This window comes from Patagioenas fasciata, chromosome Z (assembly GCF_037038585.1).
Source record: "Patagioenas fasciata isolate bPatFas1 chromosome Z, bPatFas1.hap1, whole genome shotgun sequence".
NCBI lineage: Eukaryota > Metazoa > Chordata > Aves > Columbiformes > Columbidae > Patagioenas > Patagioenas fasciata.
This window is the reverse complement of record NC_092560.1, coordinates 64,572,624-64,587,483: the sequence shown is the minus strand read 5'-3', so window position 1 is coordinate 64,587,483 and position 14,860 is coordinate 64,572,624. Positions and strand designations below refer to the sequence as shown.

The window sequence follows — 14,860 nt, the reverse complement described above, 5'->3', positions numbered from 1 at the left end:
AGTAGCAGAATGCTGTTGTGTGTTCTCTGGGACAATGGTACAGAATTACTGTTTAAAATAAGGTCCCTTGCCTTTTTGAATAGCTGGATTAGGATGGGAAGCACAAGCCATGCAAGTCATCTTTAAAGCATTTTCTCCCATTCTCTTACACACTTCAAAATGGATTTATTTTCCGTAGCATTATGGAGATTGCATTAAGAATAATTTTTCCCAGAAAAGCAACCAAAAGAAAGAGTATCAAAGGAGGAATTACTATGTTGGAAAAAATAAAACATGTAAAAAGTTTTCTCAAAGTTTATTTGGCAAATGTCAAGAAGATATCTTTTCAAGATATGTTCAGCAAGTTGCCAAAATGAAGCAAAAAATGGGAGTGCCAATATACTTTAAAATTATTTGGTATTTACAAAAGAAATCTTATAAAAATTGTAAACAGTTTTGTGTTTCCTAGGAATTTAAAGTTTTCAAGAACTGCCAATTCATCACAGACAACTTTGTTCTATCCTACACTCTTGGTTCTCCATGGAAACACATTACTCACCATTCTAAGCACCGATGGACAAAAAATACAACCTCTGCTGGACCTTCCTACCTACTGTCACAGTCATTTCATAAGGATTTTTTTTTTTTTTTAATTATTATTATCCCAAGTGTCATTACCCAAATTCAAGGTGGCTGTGCAATATTTGTTAATTTCACTGACTCCTCTGTTCAATTTATTAACAGTGCTTTAATATATTGCCTCAGGAATGTGCTGCTTTTTTACAGGAAGAGCTATGACAGGTCTTAAATGGAGTTACTAACACTGGCTTATTTCTCTCTTCTACAGTCTCTTCTGCTGTGTTTTGTTCTAATTAACAAAAGTAAACTAACCATCTATTAGATCTCATCCCCTTTGATTCCCTTTAGCACTATATTCTTCCTGTGACCACATCTGTTGTCAATTTGATTAGCATACAACTAGAATTTCTGTTTTCTTCTAAAGGTGTTTCAGAAAAAGCAATTTTGGTAATGCTTTGCATTACCAAATGAATCAATATAGATTTTATTCCAGACTTTTTTTCTCTATCTTCTGACTGAATTACACAATGGAATTCTAAATTTTATTCATTTTTTTCACAGTCATGATTGTCATGAACCATTCCAGTTTGAATTATATCAGTTTGTTCATCAGAACAAGTCAGGCTTTAAACACTTCCATGTTGAATATATAGAAAATGTTTAAAATTAGTATTTTAAAAAACTATACAAGTGTCTGCTAAGACATGAACTGTGCCTAGTAATTCTGTCTAATCTGATTCCAGATTTTGCAAATGTAGAGGATAGCCGATGATCAAATTTTATTGCTATTTCTTCTAAGTTGTAGACCTGTCAATTGAGTTTTACTCTTGTTGCCAGATTTGAAACACATAGACATATTAAAGTGTGCATCTAGTTCAATTGAACTTTTCCCTCTTTAATACAACATTTAGTTGAGTACAACAGTCAGAATTATATGATAACCTTGAGTAATGTCTATAGGTTATGCTATCTCTTCCCAAACACTTTTGTAGAAACAATTGAAAATCTTACAATAGTAACCCAAATGATCTGACTTTGATGTGAGTAGGCAGTGAAGTTCATATGTGAGAGCAGAAGTTCATCATCTCTATCTTCTATATTTTCTAAGACTATATTTCTTTTCAATGTGCTTTTTTCAAAACTTGAAAATCAAAAAAGGCTGTTTGTAGTCAGAGGAAGTATCTTAGACAAATGACATAGATAGAAAGTGCCTAAGCTTTTGGGACATAAAGCCCTTAACCAGAGATCCAAAATAGATCCAATACCTCTCCCTACAGATAATGGAAAAAGTGGTAATTCTACTGACTTAGTTTTACTCACATCTCCTGTTAGGTCTCTTACTAAATCTTGTATATTATTTAATTTGAGAAACCCATGACTTTTTGCCTACAGTGTTTAAAATATTTCTATCCAATTACTTTTATGAAACATATTAAACATGTTTGTATATGTTTCTGTGCGCTTGTATATATCTATCCAAGTATTAAGATCTCTCCTCTCATTGCACCTGTGCAGAAACAGCCATACCTTACTCTGTGTGATTCTAAATTAAAAATCCCAACTCTTGCTAATATCAGGCATGCCCCACTGTAGCCCAAGATGCGTTCCTTAGCCGAAGCCCCATGGGTACTCAGCAGAAATTAACATTAAGCAATGAGTGTAAACTTGACTAAGTTATAGCAGCACCTCGGGTTGGTAAATGATACATAACTTGCATATGTCATCATCCAAAGGTCTAGTCAGAAATTGGTATGAAAACCTTTTTCTCAGTGAAAATGGAGGGGAGTAGGAATAATTTAAAATGTGTTGTTAAAATTTGATGAAAATTGAATAAAAGTTTAACACAATTCTTATCTCTATCTTAGGTTTACAATCCTCCGTATTTTGTTGCCATATTTTGTGTAAAATTATAATATGTATCTTTCCTACAGTTCCTCACTTTAGGGAAATATTTTCATATAGCGCCTTTACATGCCATGCTAAGGCACATGGAGGACAGGGAGGTTATTCGAGACAGCCAACACGGCTTCAGAAAGGGCAAGTCCTGACTGACCAATCTACTGGCCTTCTGTGATGCCGTGACTACATCAGTGAACAAGGGAAGAGCTATGGATGTTGTCTGTTTGGGCTTCTGTAAAGCCTTTGACACTGTCCCTCACAACATCCTTCTCTCTAATTTGGAGAGTTGTGGATCTGATGGGTGAACTGCTCAGTGAATAAAGAATTGGCTGGATGGTCACATCCAGAAAGTAGTGGTCAATGGCTCAGTGCCTGGATGGAGATGTGATGAGTAGTGTCCCTCAGGGGTCTGTACTGGGACCAGTACCATTCAATATCTTCATCAATTACATAGATAGAACAATTGAATGCACTCTCAGACAGTTTGCAGATGACACCAAGCTGAATGTTGCAGCTGACACACCTGAGGGACAGGATGCCATCCAGAGGGACCTGGACAAGCTCAAGAAGTGGGTCCATGTGAACCTCATGAGGTTCAACAAGGCAAAGTGCAAGGTTCTGCACTTGGATCAGGGCCACCCCCAGTATCAATACAGGCTCGGAAATGAAGGGATTGAGAGCAGCCATATGGAGAAGGATTTGGGGGTACTGCTGGATGAAAAGCTGGACATGAGCCAACAATGTGCACTTGCAGCCCAGAAGACCAGTTATATCTTTGGCTGTGTCAAAAGCAGCGTGTCCAGCAGGTCGAGGGAGGTGATTCTGCCCCTCTGCTCTGCTCTGGTGAGACCCCACCTGGAGTCCTGTGTCCAGCTCTGGAGAACTCAGCACAGGAAAGACATGGACCTGTTGGAGAGGGGCCAGAGGAGCCACAGAAATGATCAGAGGGCTGGAACAGCTCTGCTGTGAGGACAAGCTGAGAGAGTTGGGGTTGTTCAGCCTGGAGAAGGCTACAGGGAGACTTTATTGTGGCCTTTCAGTACTTAAAAGAAGCCTGTAAGAAAGATGGGGACAGACTTTTTAGCAGGGCCTGTTGTGACAGGACAGGAAGTAATGGTTTTAAACTGATAGAAGGGAGATTCAGCCTAGATATAAGGAAGAAATTTTTTACTGTGATGGTGCTGAGACACTGGCCCAGGTTGCCCAGAGAGGTGGTCGATGCCCCATCCCTGGAGACATTCCAGGCCAGGCTGGACAGGGCTCTTAGCAACCTGATCTAGTTGAAGATGTCCCTGCTTATTGCGGGGGGGGTGGGCTAGGTGACCTTTGAAGGTCCCTTCAACCCAATCTATTCTGTTATTCTAAATATGAAAATATTTTTCTGACTTGTGTATCATTAAGAAATAGTCTCTTTTGTGTGCTATCTGTGTGTTATAGCTGTGACATGGTGATTCTTACATCCCTTTAAAATGACACAATCCTGGTTCACAGACTTACACATCTAGTGAACACTTGCATTGTTATCATTTTTAGTGCTCCCTTTTGAATGTTTATTTTTCTATTTTCAGTTTCACTTCAGGTCATAATCTTAATTTATTTTCTAATGAATTTTTTGCATTTGTTTATTATGTTTCTACACTACTTCTTGAAACACTCTTACATCCTCTTCACTGTCACCTGTGTATCACTGAATGATACTGACTTTGGAAGATTTTAATGAAAAACAGTTCTACCTTGTGTAGCTTTTTCTACATTTCCTTTCGATTTCATTGATGATAAACTTCTATATGAAAAAAACGTTGTTTTGTAAGTAGTATAGGATGGCTTCCTTTTGTTTCCTGTGTTCTTTCTCTAGTACCGCTGTAACAAATACCACCTTCTCCCAGTTTCCTCCCACTAGTGAATCTCCTGTTCCTTTCCGTGTCTGTTACGCTCATAAAAAAGCCCCAACAACATCCACACAAGAAGCCCAAACAAGCAAAAATAAAAAACTACCCCCCCTAACCAAAGAATCACCTTGTTGTTTTTCTTCCCTGTGCTTTTATCTACAGGTTTTGCTTGTACAGCTATGGCCACTATGGATGCACTTTATGTTATTTGTGCTCTGGAACTGAGTTTAGGTTTCCTGGCACCTCTTGGGCACAGAGTGGATAAAAGCTGGCCATCTGCCTGCTTTTTCTTCCGTATGAGTGTTATGAGAATCTTTCTCCTGTACCTTGGAACAGATTTGAAAAAAATTTGTAAGGCCTTCAGAACTCTACCCCATTAACAAACTTGGTTCAAATTGGCCATTCTGAAATTATCAATGAGGGGGAACTGTTAGACAGACAAATTGATGTAGAGATATACAGGCAACACAACTGCATGACCTTCGCTTCCTTAGGTAAGCATGGTAAGAATATACTACAGGGACGATTTGTAAGGAGCCATCATAGTTGAAAACTTGAAAAATGTCGGTAACATTGAAGATTGATCTTACAGGGAATCTTATCTCTGACAGTGGCTCACAGAACCTACTCTGATCCCCATCTTTTTTAATCAGCAGGAAATTTCTGCAGATGCCCATATACCTGAAGAAGCAGTAGGCACCACAGAGGTGTTACAACCATTTTATCCCTTCCATCTGCAGCTGCAGATTCGTTAATCCTGCCTATGATCTCTTTTTCGCGTATTCTTGTGGTTTTGTGGCTACCTAATGTTTGGGAAGGTTTTTAATCTTCACTGTGTGTTAAGAATGCTTCTCATGCTGTCTTTTTGGTCCTGGATGTGGTACTTGGGTATACGTCAGAAAAAGCTTCTGTGGAGGTGTGGTTGTTTTTGCTGTCCATGTGGACCACAGCTACCAGCTCAGATTTACAGTTTTCATATGGTATCATAGTTCTTTTAATAGAAAGATATTTAAACTGTATGTTCCTAACATTTTTTAATATTATGGCCTCTCAGGATAAACAGAATTGGATGGAGCATTTTTATGACAATGGGAACAAACAGTTCTCACAAAATGTATAATACATATAAGAAAATTTGTCCCTTCTTGTAAAACAGAAAAGGGTGAGGTACAAGGACTCTTTCATAAGACTTTTGAAAGCACAAGAAATGGCATTTATTTCTGTGATCATCTTGATGTAATAATTAATTTTGCCTCTTGACGTACACACCACTGCAAGGAAGGTGGGGAGTCAGATTGTTCTTAAGTCATTTCCCCAGTGCTTCACTTCTACTGTTTCCCAATGAACAGATTTCAAGTGTTATTGCCTCAGTTCTGCGTGGAACTATTTGACTGCTTTCTTTTCAGAGTCATGAACTTATGGCAACAATATACTACAAGAATCATTATCTTACTAGCTGAAAAGTGAGAGATTTACAATCTCTAGAGATAGATTTTTCAGAAATGTCAGCTTATGGCATTTGCTCCTACAAAATATATGAATGACCATCTTGACAACAATTTGGAAGACTAATATTGAGAACAAACTCAATGCTTTTAAGAATGTTTCCATTTTGAGAACAAAATTTGAAGCTTATGCAGTTCATCTCTCTCAAAGCAGTAATAAAAACAGTCTACATTCTGTATCAGGTATGTGATTATGTACTTACAAACTTGCTTCAAATTAACTGCTAGGTGTAATGGGCATTGTAACAGGTTTGTGACCTCAGTAGTGTCTGGAAACATATTGCCTGAAATACCATTCTGAATTCCACTCTCTGTGTTTTTATATTGTTTCAAAATTGTATTGATGCTGCTGCACTTTACCGGTTGCAGATTCTGACAAACTTCTGGTAGTCAAAAAGAAATTGGAGTCAAAACTGATCATTTGATACATGGGTTCTAGATAGTTTCCCAGTGATTTTAGAATAGATCTCAGTTTTCCTTGTTACATTTTATGTGGATGAAAAAAAGAAAAAAAATACAATCAATACTTTATGAAATGAAAACTATTTTATATTCAGTTGTTTCTTTTTAAATTATAGCCATAAGAGCACTGAAGCAATTTAAAAGCAAGAATAATTCTTCTAGCAAGCAAGAAGTTGGTGACAGAGGGAAAGAGAAGAAAGATTTGGAATATCAGAGAACAAAGAGAAATCACCAGTTTCCAAAAATATGGCTAACAAAATATTCCTGGTTAAAATATGATGATGAAAGGGGAATAATGTTTTGTGCACTGTGTCGTAAGCATAATGTGGATTTGGGGGAAAACATTCATAATTTTTGTTCAGGCACTGATGACTTCAAACTTGAATTTATAAATACACACCAGAGTAGTGAAGCTCATGCCTGGGCTACCTGCATGGAAGCTGCCAGTACTTCTTCACCAAATACAGCTTCTGCTGAGCAGATGTTGAAGAGCATGAACTCCATAACATTAGGAAGGGTAGAAAATATTTTTAGAACATGCCATGCTATTGCTAAATCTGGTCGTCCCTTTACAGACCTTGATTGGATGTGCAAACTAGATGATATGAAAGGAGTGGATGTTGGTTCTGTGTTTAGAAATGACAAGTCAGCAAGAATGTTTATACATTTTATTGCTGAAGCAGAAAGAAGAGCTTTGAAAGAGAAACTGGAGAAATGTAAATTCTTCTCTGTCATTAGTGATGGAGTCATAGACAGTATACTGCAAGCGGCTGCAGTTGTCTACGTACGCTTTGCAAATGAAGGAAAAGTCCATTGCCAGATTGTTGGCATTCAGCCTGTTCACAAAACTGATGCTCCAACTATAAAAAATGCAATTGAGGAAACATTACAAATAAATCTCCATCTCTGTCTGGCAAGCCAAGACTGGTCAAGAAAATTAGTTGGGTTTGGAAGTGATGCGACAGATGTCATGGTAGGAGAAAACAGAGAAGTAGCTAAACTTCTGAGGGAAATTCAACCTTGTGTACAATCTGTGCATTGTTTTGCTCACCGGCTAAAGCTGGCTTACAAAGGAGCACTGAAAAATATTCAGCTGTACAAAATCTTAACCAGTGTCTTGAGAAATATGTATTACTTTTATCATAACTCACCTCTAAATAAGAATAATCTCAAAGCCACATATGAAGCCATCAAGTTACGCCCAGCTATTCCTTCTCGCACTGGAGGCTCCCAGTGGCTTCCTCGTCTACAAACAGCTCTACAAATTCTCCTTAAAGGTTATCCTGCAATTATTCTACATCTGAGTAAGGTAAATTATTTAAAATTTGCATGTAACTTCCTGAAAAAAATAATTGCTATGGCTAATTTTTGTCCACATACCAAACACTCTGTTTTTCTGTATTGATTTCCAGGTTGAAAGAGATTCAAGAGCTTCAAAGCAGCAGAAAGTCAAAGGCCTTTTACACCTCCTTCTGAAAATGGAGGTAGTCAAGTTTTCACACTTCTTGTTGGATGTCATCAATGTTCTCAACATTCTGTCACGTGTTACTCTGGATCGTAATTCCTCCATTGCAGATATATTTGCAGCCGTGCAATCAACTCTCAAAACACTCCATATGTATCAAACAAGGTCTGGCATTTCTAACGATTGAACCATCATCTCTTAGAGTATAATGAAAGACTATTATATATTGATATATTGTTGTGTATCCTATGTCTTTCAGAGCTGGACCAAAGGAACGCCTGATGGAAACCATGCAGCACTTTCATGGTTACCAGCTTGTTGGAAAGGGAAATATTTCAGCAGCACGAACCAAAGTACTAAGTAATTTGATGAAGAAGCTCCATGATTGTTTTTGTGATGCAAGTCAAGATGTTTTGAGAGCAACTGCTATTGGAAGTTTTAAACTATGGCCTGACAAATTGAAACAAGGTATAGAACTGTGATAATGTCTCCTTGAAGTGCACATTCAAAATTTTTTTAAAAGCATAAAATGTTTTTGTTTTGCCTCTGTTATAGAATTTGGTGAAAAGGAAGTGTCTGTCTTGACTAAACATTATGAAGTCATACTAGAAGCTGCCAGTGTGAAAATAGGTGAAGTAGAAACTGAATGGAGCATGTTGAAATTAGAGCTATATAACAGGTAATAAGAAAACTACATTTGTGTCTGTCTATTGATTTACTGAAAAGGATTATGAAAATACATTTCCTGATAGTTATTACTTTTTACCATGCTATTTAGATTTCAGAACGTCCAGACCTTGACATGGGATTCAGTGAACTCAGATTATTCAAAGAAGTATCCCAACATCCTGACACTGGTAGATTTGATCCTAACTCTGCCAGCAAGTTCAGCTGAAACAGAACGAGGCTTCGGTCAGATGAAACTCACCATGATGCATTTACATTCTAAACTAATGTCTGAAAGTGTAACAGATCTTATGATAATTCAGATGAACTCTCCAGATATAAAAAAATTTGACCCCAAGAAAGCTATTCGTTTGTGGAATGCTACTTGGAAGAGAAATAGATTACAGGGAGGTGATATGACAAATGAAAGATCAAATTACTCCTCTGAGTTTGATTTGGAGAATCTCCATGGAAGTTACTAGATGAAAATTGTTAGATTTTATTTTGCAGTCGTCTTGTACTGTACGTGTGCACTTTAACATAATACATTGCAGGGTTAATGAGTGTAAAATTAATATTTTTTTTTTTCATAATGTGTTACAATGTTAAAATATGGGTTTTCTTTATGTTCACTGTTGAATTGCCAGTAGATGTTTGCATTTGCCTTTCTGTACCTGACTTCTAGAAATACGAAGACAACAAAAATGATGGAGTACATTGTTACCTTGGTGACATGTGGACAGAGGGATGACTCATAACTTCTGATTGTTTATTGCATTTACCTGATTTGTAATGCTTTATAACCACTGGACTTAACTGTCATCTTACTATCAGTCTTTAATTGTTCAAGAAGCTTCACTGATTGTGAAAATTCTGATAATATTTTTATAAATATGTGTGAAAATCAGTGCATTATTTGTGTTAAATGACTGCTTGATCTCTGTCACCTGTGAATTTTGGGTCATACCTTCTTTCCATATCTGTATGTGTTGCTACTTTTTATTTCTTGTGAATGAGGTTTAACATGAACTTCTCCAGATTTTTGTCAGACTTGTCGCTCAGAAGACCTTCCTACAGAGGCAGAACAGAACAGTTTTCCATTGCTGATTATTAATTGCACAAATGAGTCTTCCCATAGTGAATACTCTTACAGCTAGGATAAAAGTAATATACTACACAGCGTGAACCACTTTTTTCCTATAAAAATGCTTCAGGGAAGGTTGAATAAAAATGCTGTATCTTGATTTTTAATCTATGAGCCAAGAATGAAAATTGTTCAGAGATGCTTCTGATTCCTAATTTCATACTGCTACATGTTTTAAATGCAACTTTATACTTGATAATTTCCAATCAAGGAAAAACATACCAGCAGAATATATTTTGACCATCAAGCTAATTAACGATTTATATCAAAAGAAAGCCAAAGTGAAATCATTAATGACCCTATTTCAATCGTGAAGATCAATTAGAAATAATTTGGGATAAATTAATTTGAGTTCTTTCATCTTTAAATCAACCCTTTTCCAAAATCATTATCAACTCTCTACTGTCAATATGAAGCATGTCTAGGAATTGCAGAAGGTATACTATAAATATGTACACACAATATGCACACACACACACACACATATAGTCATTGTGGTGTCTCTTGCATATATATTCATGCTACTTCTAGGTCTAAGTAGTATATCAGAAGCAATTAAGTGATATTAGTCCACTGAAGTAGAGTTAATCTATAGGGATCAGAAAAAGAGATCGGTGCTGTGCATTAGATAATTGATTATAAAAGATACATCATTGAAACGTGTTCATTTGTGATTTCTCAGATAACAAAAAAGTTTAGTTATAGTTTACCTAATAAGCAACAGGATATATACTATACGGGGTACCTTACTAGGTATGTGGCATGGGTAATTCTAAGGATTTTCTCTTAAACCTCATAACACCAAGTTTTCGCCTTAAAGTTTTCAAATGGGAAGATGATTATTAACTATTATTAACTATGACGAGATTAGGGAAAAAAAAAAAAAAGAAAGTGTGTCCCCAGAATGTTCAACAGCAGAAGATAAAATACAAAGTAACAAAAGTATATTTTGGATCTGTAGCACTGAAGTAACTTTCGTGATACTCAGGGGGAAGCATCACATTTTTAATATTAGGACTGAAGATAATGAATGCTTTGCTCTTGGAAAAATACTAGTAAAATCTTAGTATTATAACAAGTAGTTGGATATCAAGAAGTCATTTATGTCTAAAAATGGGATCAAGTGTTGTCAGACAACTATGTCCAATATTTACCCTTCGTTCTTTTTTGATAAGCTTTTAAAATGATCCAGTGTAGAATCAGTGTGGCTTGTTTTCCTTAGTTCTTTGGTGTCCTTCTGATTACATGGTTTTCACCGCTATCTGAAATATTTTTGCTGCAAATAAACTTAATTTCTTATTATTCTTCCTAATTGGAGCTATGAAGAGGGGCTTATCCCCATGCTCCTTGTAGTATTTGTTTTTAACTGATAAACTACTTCTATATTTTCTCATAATCTTCCTTTCATAAATGAAACTAGCAGAATTCCTTCAACCTTGCCTCTCAGGACATGGTTTCTAACCCTGTGAAGATTCTTTCAGCTTTCTTCTGGGCACTCTTTAGTTGCTATACATCTTTCTAGATCTGCAAATTCCAAAACTGTATACCAGCAGAAGCCTTAACAGCTGAAGAGAATGCAAATATTATTTCCAGTGTCTTCCCATGTACTTTTTGGTGATGATGTAATCTGCCATAATCCCTAGAGCATTTTCTACAGAAATTTTGCTTTGGCAGTAAGATTCCCACTGTCATTTTTATGCAGTTCATTATTTCAGGCCATTGTGGCGCTTGACATTTATTCTTGTGGGATATGGTTTCCTTTTTATCCCAGACTGTATCTCCAATTTGTAAAGTACACTTTGAATTCTGATTCTGTTCTCCAATGTGCTTGAAGTCCTTTCTTGATTGTTTTTATCTGCAATGTAATAAATGTATTAATTTGTGCAGTCTGTTTACTCAAAGCACTGTTCTGTTCTGTTCTGTTTCCAATGACATTTACTTACTAATCTTGACCATCCCTCTATTTTTTAAAAATCTCTTTGAATTCTGATTCTTCTTCCAAAATGCTTGCTATGCCTTCTAATGAAACGTGTAGAAACACATGTAATGAGTTTGGTTTTTTTTTTTCTGTTCAGTCTCGTATATCATTCAATAAAAAAGTGTTTCGTTTGTTTGGTAATGTTTGGGTTTTGGTTTGGGTTTTTTTTGACTTAACAACAAGATTTTGTAAAGAGCATTCCTGTTTTGAAACCAGTCTTGTTAGATGGACAAAGTCCAGGGGATATTATTTCCTTGCACTTGCGGAGTCCTGTTTGCAGACGCCAATATTCTTTCCTCAGCACTATCTACGTAGCTGTCCACTCATCTCTCCATAAATATAAAACAGTTCTGTGGCGTTGGCAACCACTGAATTAAATTGATGAATCATCTTTTGTTTTGTAATATAATCCAATATTAAAAACCAGTTCAATGCTCTACAGCGCAATTCGAGATACACTATATCTAGACAAAATATCTAAAAACACACTGAGGAAAGGAATTTGATATCTTTTTTATATACTTGTGAGACCACCTCGTTCCTTCTAGATACGTCAGGAGGAGGAATTAACTCATACTACATTTGAGGGTTTTTAAGTATTCTAACTTTTTGAAGACACCTCGGAATTGTGCCACAAAGAGTGTTTCAGGAGGAGGTAGTAAAAGAAATTACCCTACAGACATCAGCAATTCTATAATTAACAGACAGAAAGTAGCTTAGCTCTGAATGAGTGTTGTTGCTTTATGTTTAGCACAGAGTAAGAAAAACAGGTAGACACTGCCGATCACCTGACAGTGCTTAAATATCTCACAATAATTCATGCTTGCTATTACCTTACATCAACTAATATAAAATTTACCTTAAAACTATGTTCTACATGTTCTACAATTGAATCAAAGTTCTATAAATAGTGGTTACTATTTTAGATGCCAATCCTTTAATCTCATTTTAGATGTTATCTCTTTATTCAAGTTCTTTAATTTCCTTGCCCCTGAAATACTTTTCAGGTATGTTTCTGAAGTCATGCAGCCTCACAAAAAGTGAGATGAGGTAATTACTATCCTTTTAGAATTCTGTACAGAAGATAAAATTCAATTAGTTTTTAGGACCCCCAGAAACTCAGAGGAAATGTAGGAACATAATTTTTTATTTTCGTATCAGGAAATCATAGTAGAAATTGAACAGTTTAAACCATGAGATAATGTGAGAGGAAGAAGTTAAATTGCCAGAGTATGAGGGATCAGATGTGGAAAGGGAAATCATCAGTAAAATACGAAATAAAAATTATTATAGGTGGGCTTTTCATGGTGAAGCACCAAACATTTTGAGACTGCAAATAAGATGTAAAAAAACCTTTTCTTTATTTTAATATGAATTTTTCACTGGCTTCTTAGTGGACCATAGCCTGTTTTCCCCATGAACCAGCAAAAAGTTACCTGTTTCATTGAATCTTCAGTTAAGCCTCCCAATAATGATACTTCTACGATGTGGGCTTTATTGTGCCTTATGGAAATCAACTGATTCTTGTGGCTTCAAGTTCTCATCAAAATAAAAGTTTCTAGTTACCTTAAAATGATTAAATCAGCAATCCATGGTGCTTCAGTAAACAGCTTAACTCACATGTTTTTTACAAGGTGTTCTTTTGCAAAGTAAATAGCTCAAAAACCTTCAAGAGGTGACATCAGAACACTGTTATCAGTCTCCCTGTATTTTTTCCCAGCTTTTGCTTTCGTGCTGAAATTTATGGTAAGACATAAGGCTTCAAGTCCAAGTGTTTCTCCCTTCCTTCTTTCTCTCTGAACAGACTTCAAGCTTCTCAAATACATGTATGTACTTTTTCCTCTAGTCTCCAAGCTTATACATGTGAAGTGTTTTTCTGCTGCGTTAAGATGTGCTGAGGGCATTACTCATGATTTCCTGATTGGAGACAAACAGTTCTAGAGAGACTGTAGGTCTATTAATTCAAATTGGCAACTTGATTTTGTACATTACCATTATGAGATTTATATTGAAACACATTCTTAATATTTGTACCACTTAAATCTTAACAAATTTAATTTCATTGTTTCACTTCAAAGAAGAAAGCCTGTTAGTCATAGGATGTGCACAAGTGTGCCTTTTCAAAAGGACAAGAAGTTTGACTGTTAAAAGTAAATTATCAAATTCTTCTGGTATTTCATTCATTGTGTTTGCTTTTAAAGGTAATCTAAAAACCTAATGTTTTGACACTATGGAAGTGATCGTAACCTGACAAATCAGTTTTGTCTCTTAAAATTCAGATAATTTGAAACTTACTTTACACTTTTTGTCTTTACTACAGAGATTTTGCAGTGAATCCTCACTGAGCCAAGTGAAGTCCATTTCTGGATGGACAGACCTGTATCTGTCTGCTAAATTTTGGAATACAATTCTTTGTGTTCTAATACTGTGCATGAAGTATGAAGTTTCTATTTGTTTATAAGCAAATCCATGCCTATTTTAGAAAACAAATAGGTTTTGCACTTATTTACTTTTATCTTATAATTTCTTTAAAGTAAAATTTAAGGAGCTGTTTATTGCCCCCTCAAGCCAATCCCGAGAAGCTTTTTAAGCAATTCAATTGTTTTCAAAAATTTACCAAACAGTGTTCTGTTTACCATCTTATTCTCTTAGCATACACTTGCTTTCAAGAATAGAGATAGATTTATGATTTATTAAAACAGACAACAGTGAAAGAAATGGCTAGTAGGTATTCAATGGACAGAATATGTGTGTGATTGGTATTTGTGAAGTACTCGCTGTCAGACTGTGTGAGGATGGGTTAGTGATCACAATGTGAATCAGGACAAATATCAAAAGAATTGTAGTATGTAGGAATATTTGATGTTTACTATTAGACAGGGGACACATGATTTATTCTTAATGAGGAAATTTTATGTTTGACTCCAAAGATATTATCACTATCAATAGTACATAATAGCAAAATAAGTAATTTCCCATATGGCCACTAAATAAAATAGATTTCCTTTAGCATTGATAACTGGTTAAAATGTAAATATATATCTATCTTGACTTTTTTATTAGGTTTTATACAAAAGAAAGAATTTATTGACATTTTTTTGGGCTTGATTAATTTGAATCTCGGAACAAATTGCCTTCCTGATGCATGGATGAACTTAACGCTTCCAGATGTAAGTTAACCCTTATTTTCATTTCATCTTAAGTACTGAATTATGTAGATGATGTAGCATTGTCCTTACCATGACAAAGTCAAGAGAATTACTATCATATGGCATAATCAGTTTTTCCTTAAAA

General features: G+C 35.7%; 1 protein-coding gene across 4 annotated transcripts in view; it reads left to right on the top strand.

Annotated features, from left to right (window-relative positions):
* The window catches only part of SPEF2 (sperm flagellar 2), a 68,742-nt gene extending 57,080 nt beyond the window's left edge, over positions 1-11,662 (top strand). Inside the window, exons 29-33 of one of the 4 annotated variants that reach the window (XM_065861042.2) lie at positions 6,430-7,622; positions 7,726-7,943; positions 8,038-8,246; positions 8,334-8,457; positions 8,557-11,662. In XM_065861042.2, coding sequence (XP_065717114.1) covers positions 6,430-7,622; positions 7,726-7,943; positions 8,038-8,246; positions 8,334-8,457; positions 8,557-8,926 — 2,114 coding nt within the window. In that variant the 3' untranslated portion in view covers positions 8,927-11,662. Of the gene's footprint in view, positions 1-433; positions 7,623-7,725; positions 7,944-8,037; positions 8,247-8,333; positions 8,458-8,530 lie in introns of those variants that run through there. The other 3 variants (XM_071802260.1, XM_071802261.1, XM_071802262.1) reach the window with 3 other exon arrangements.
* Positions 11,663-14,860: the final 3,198 nt, after the last annotated feature.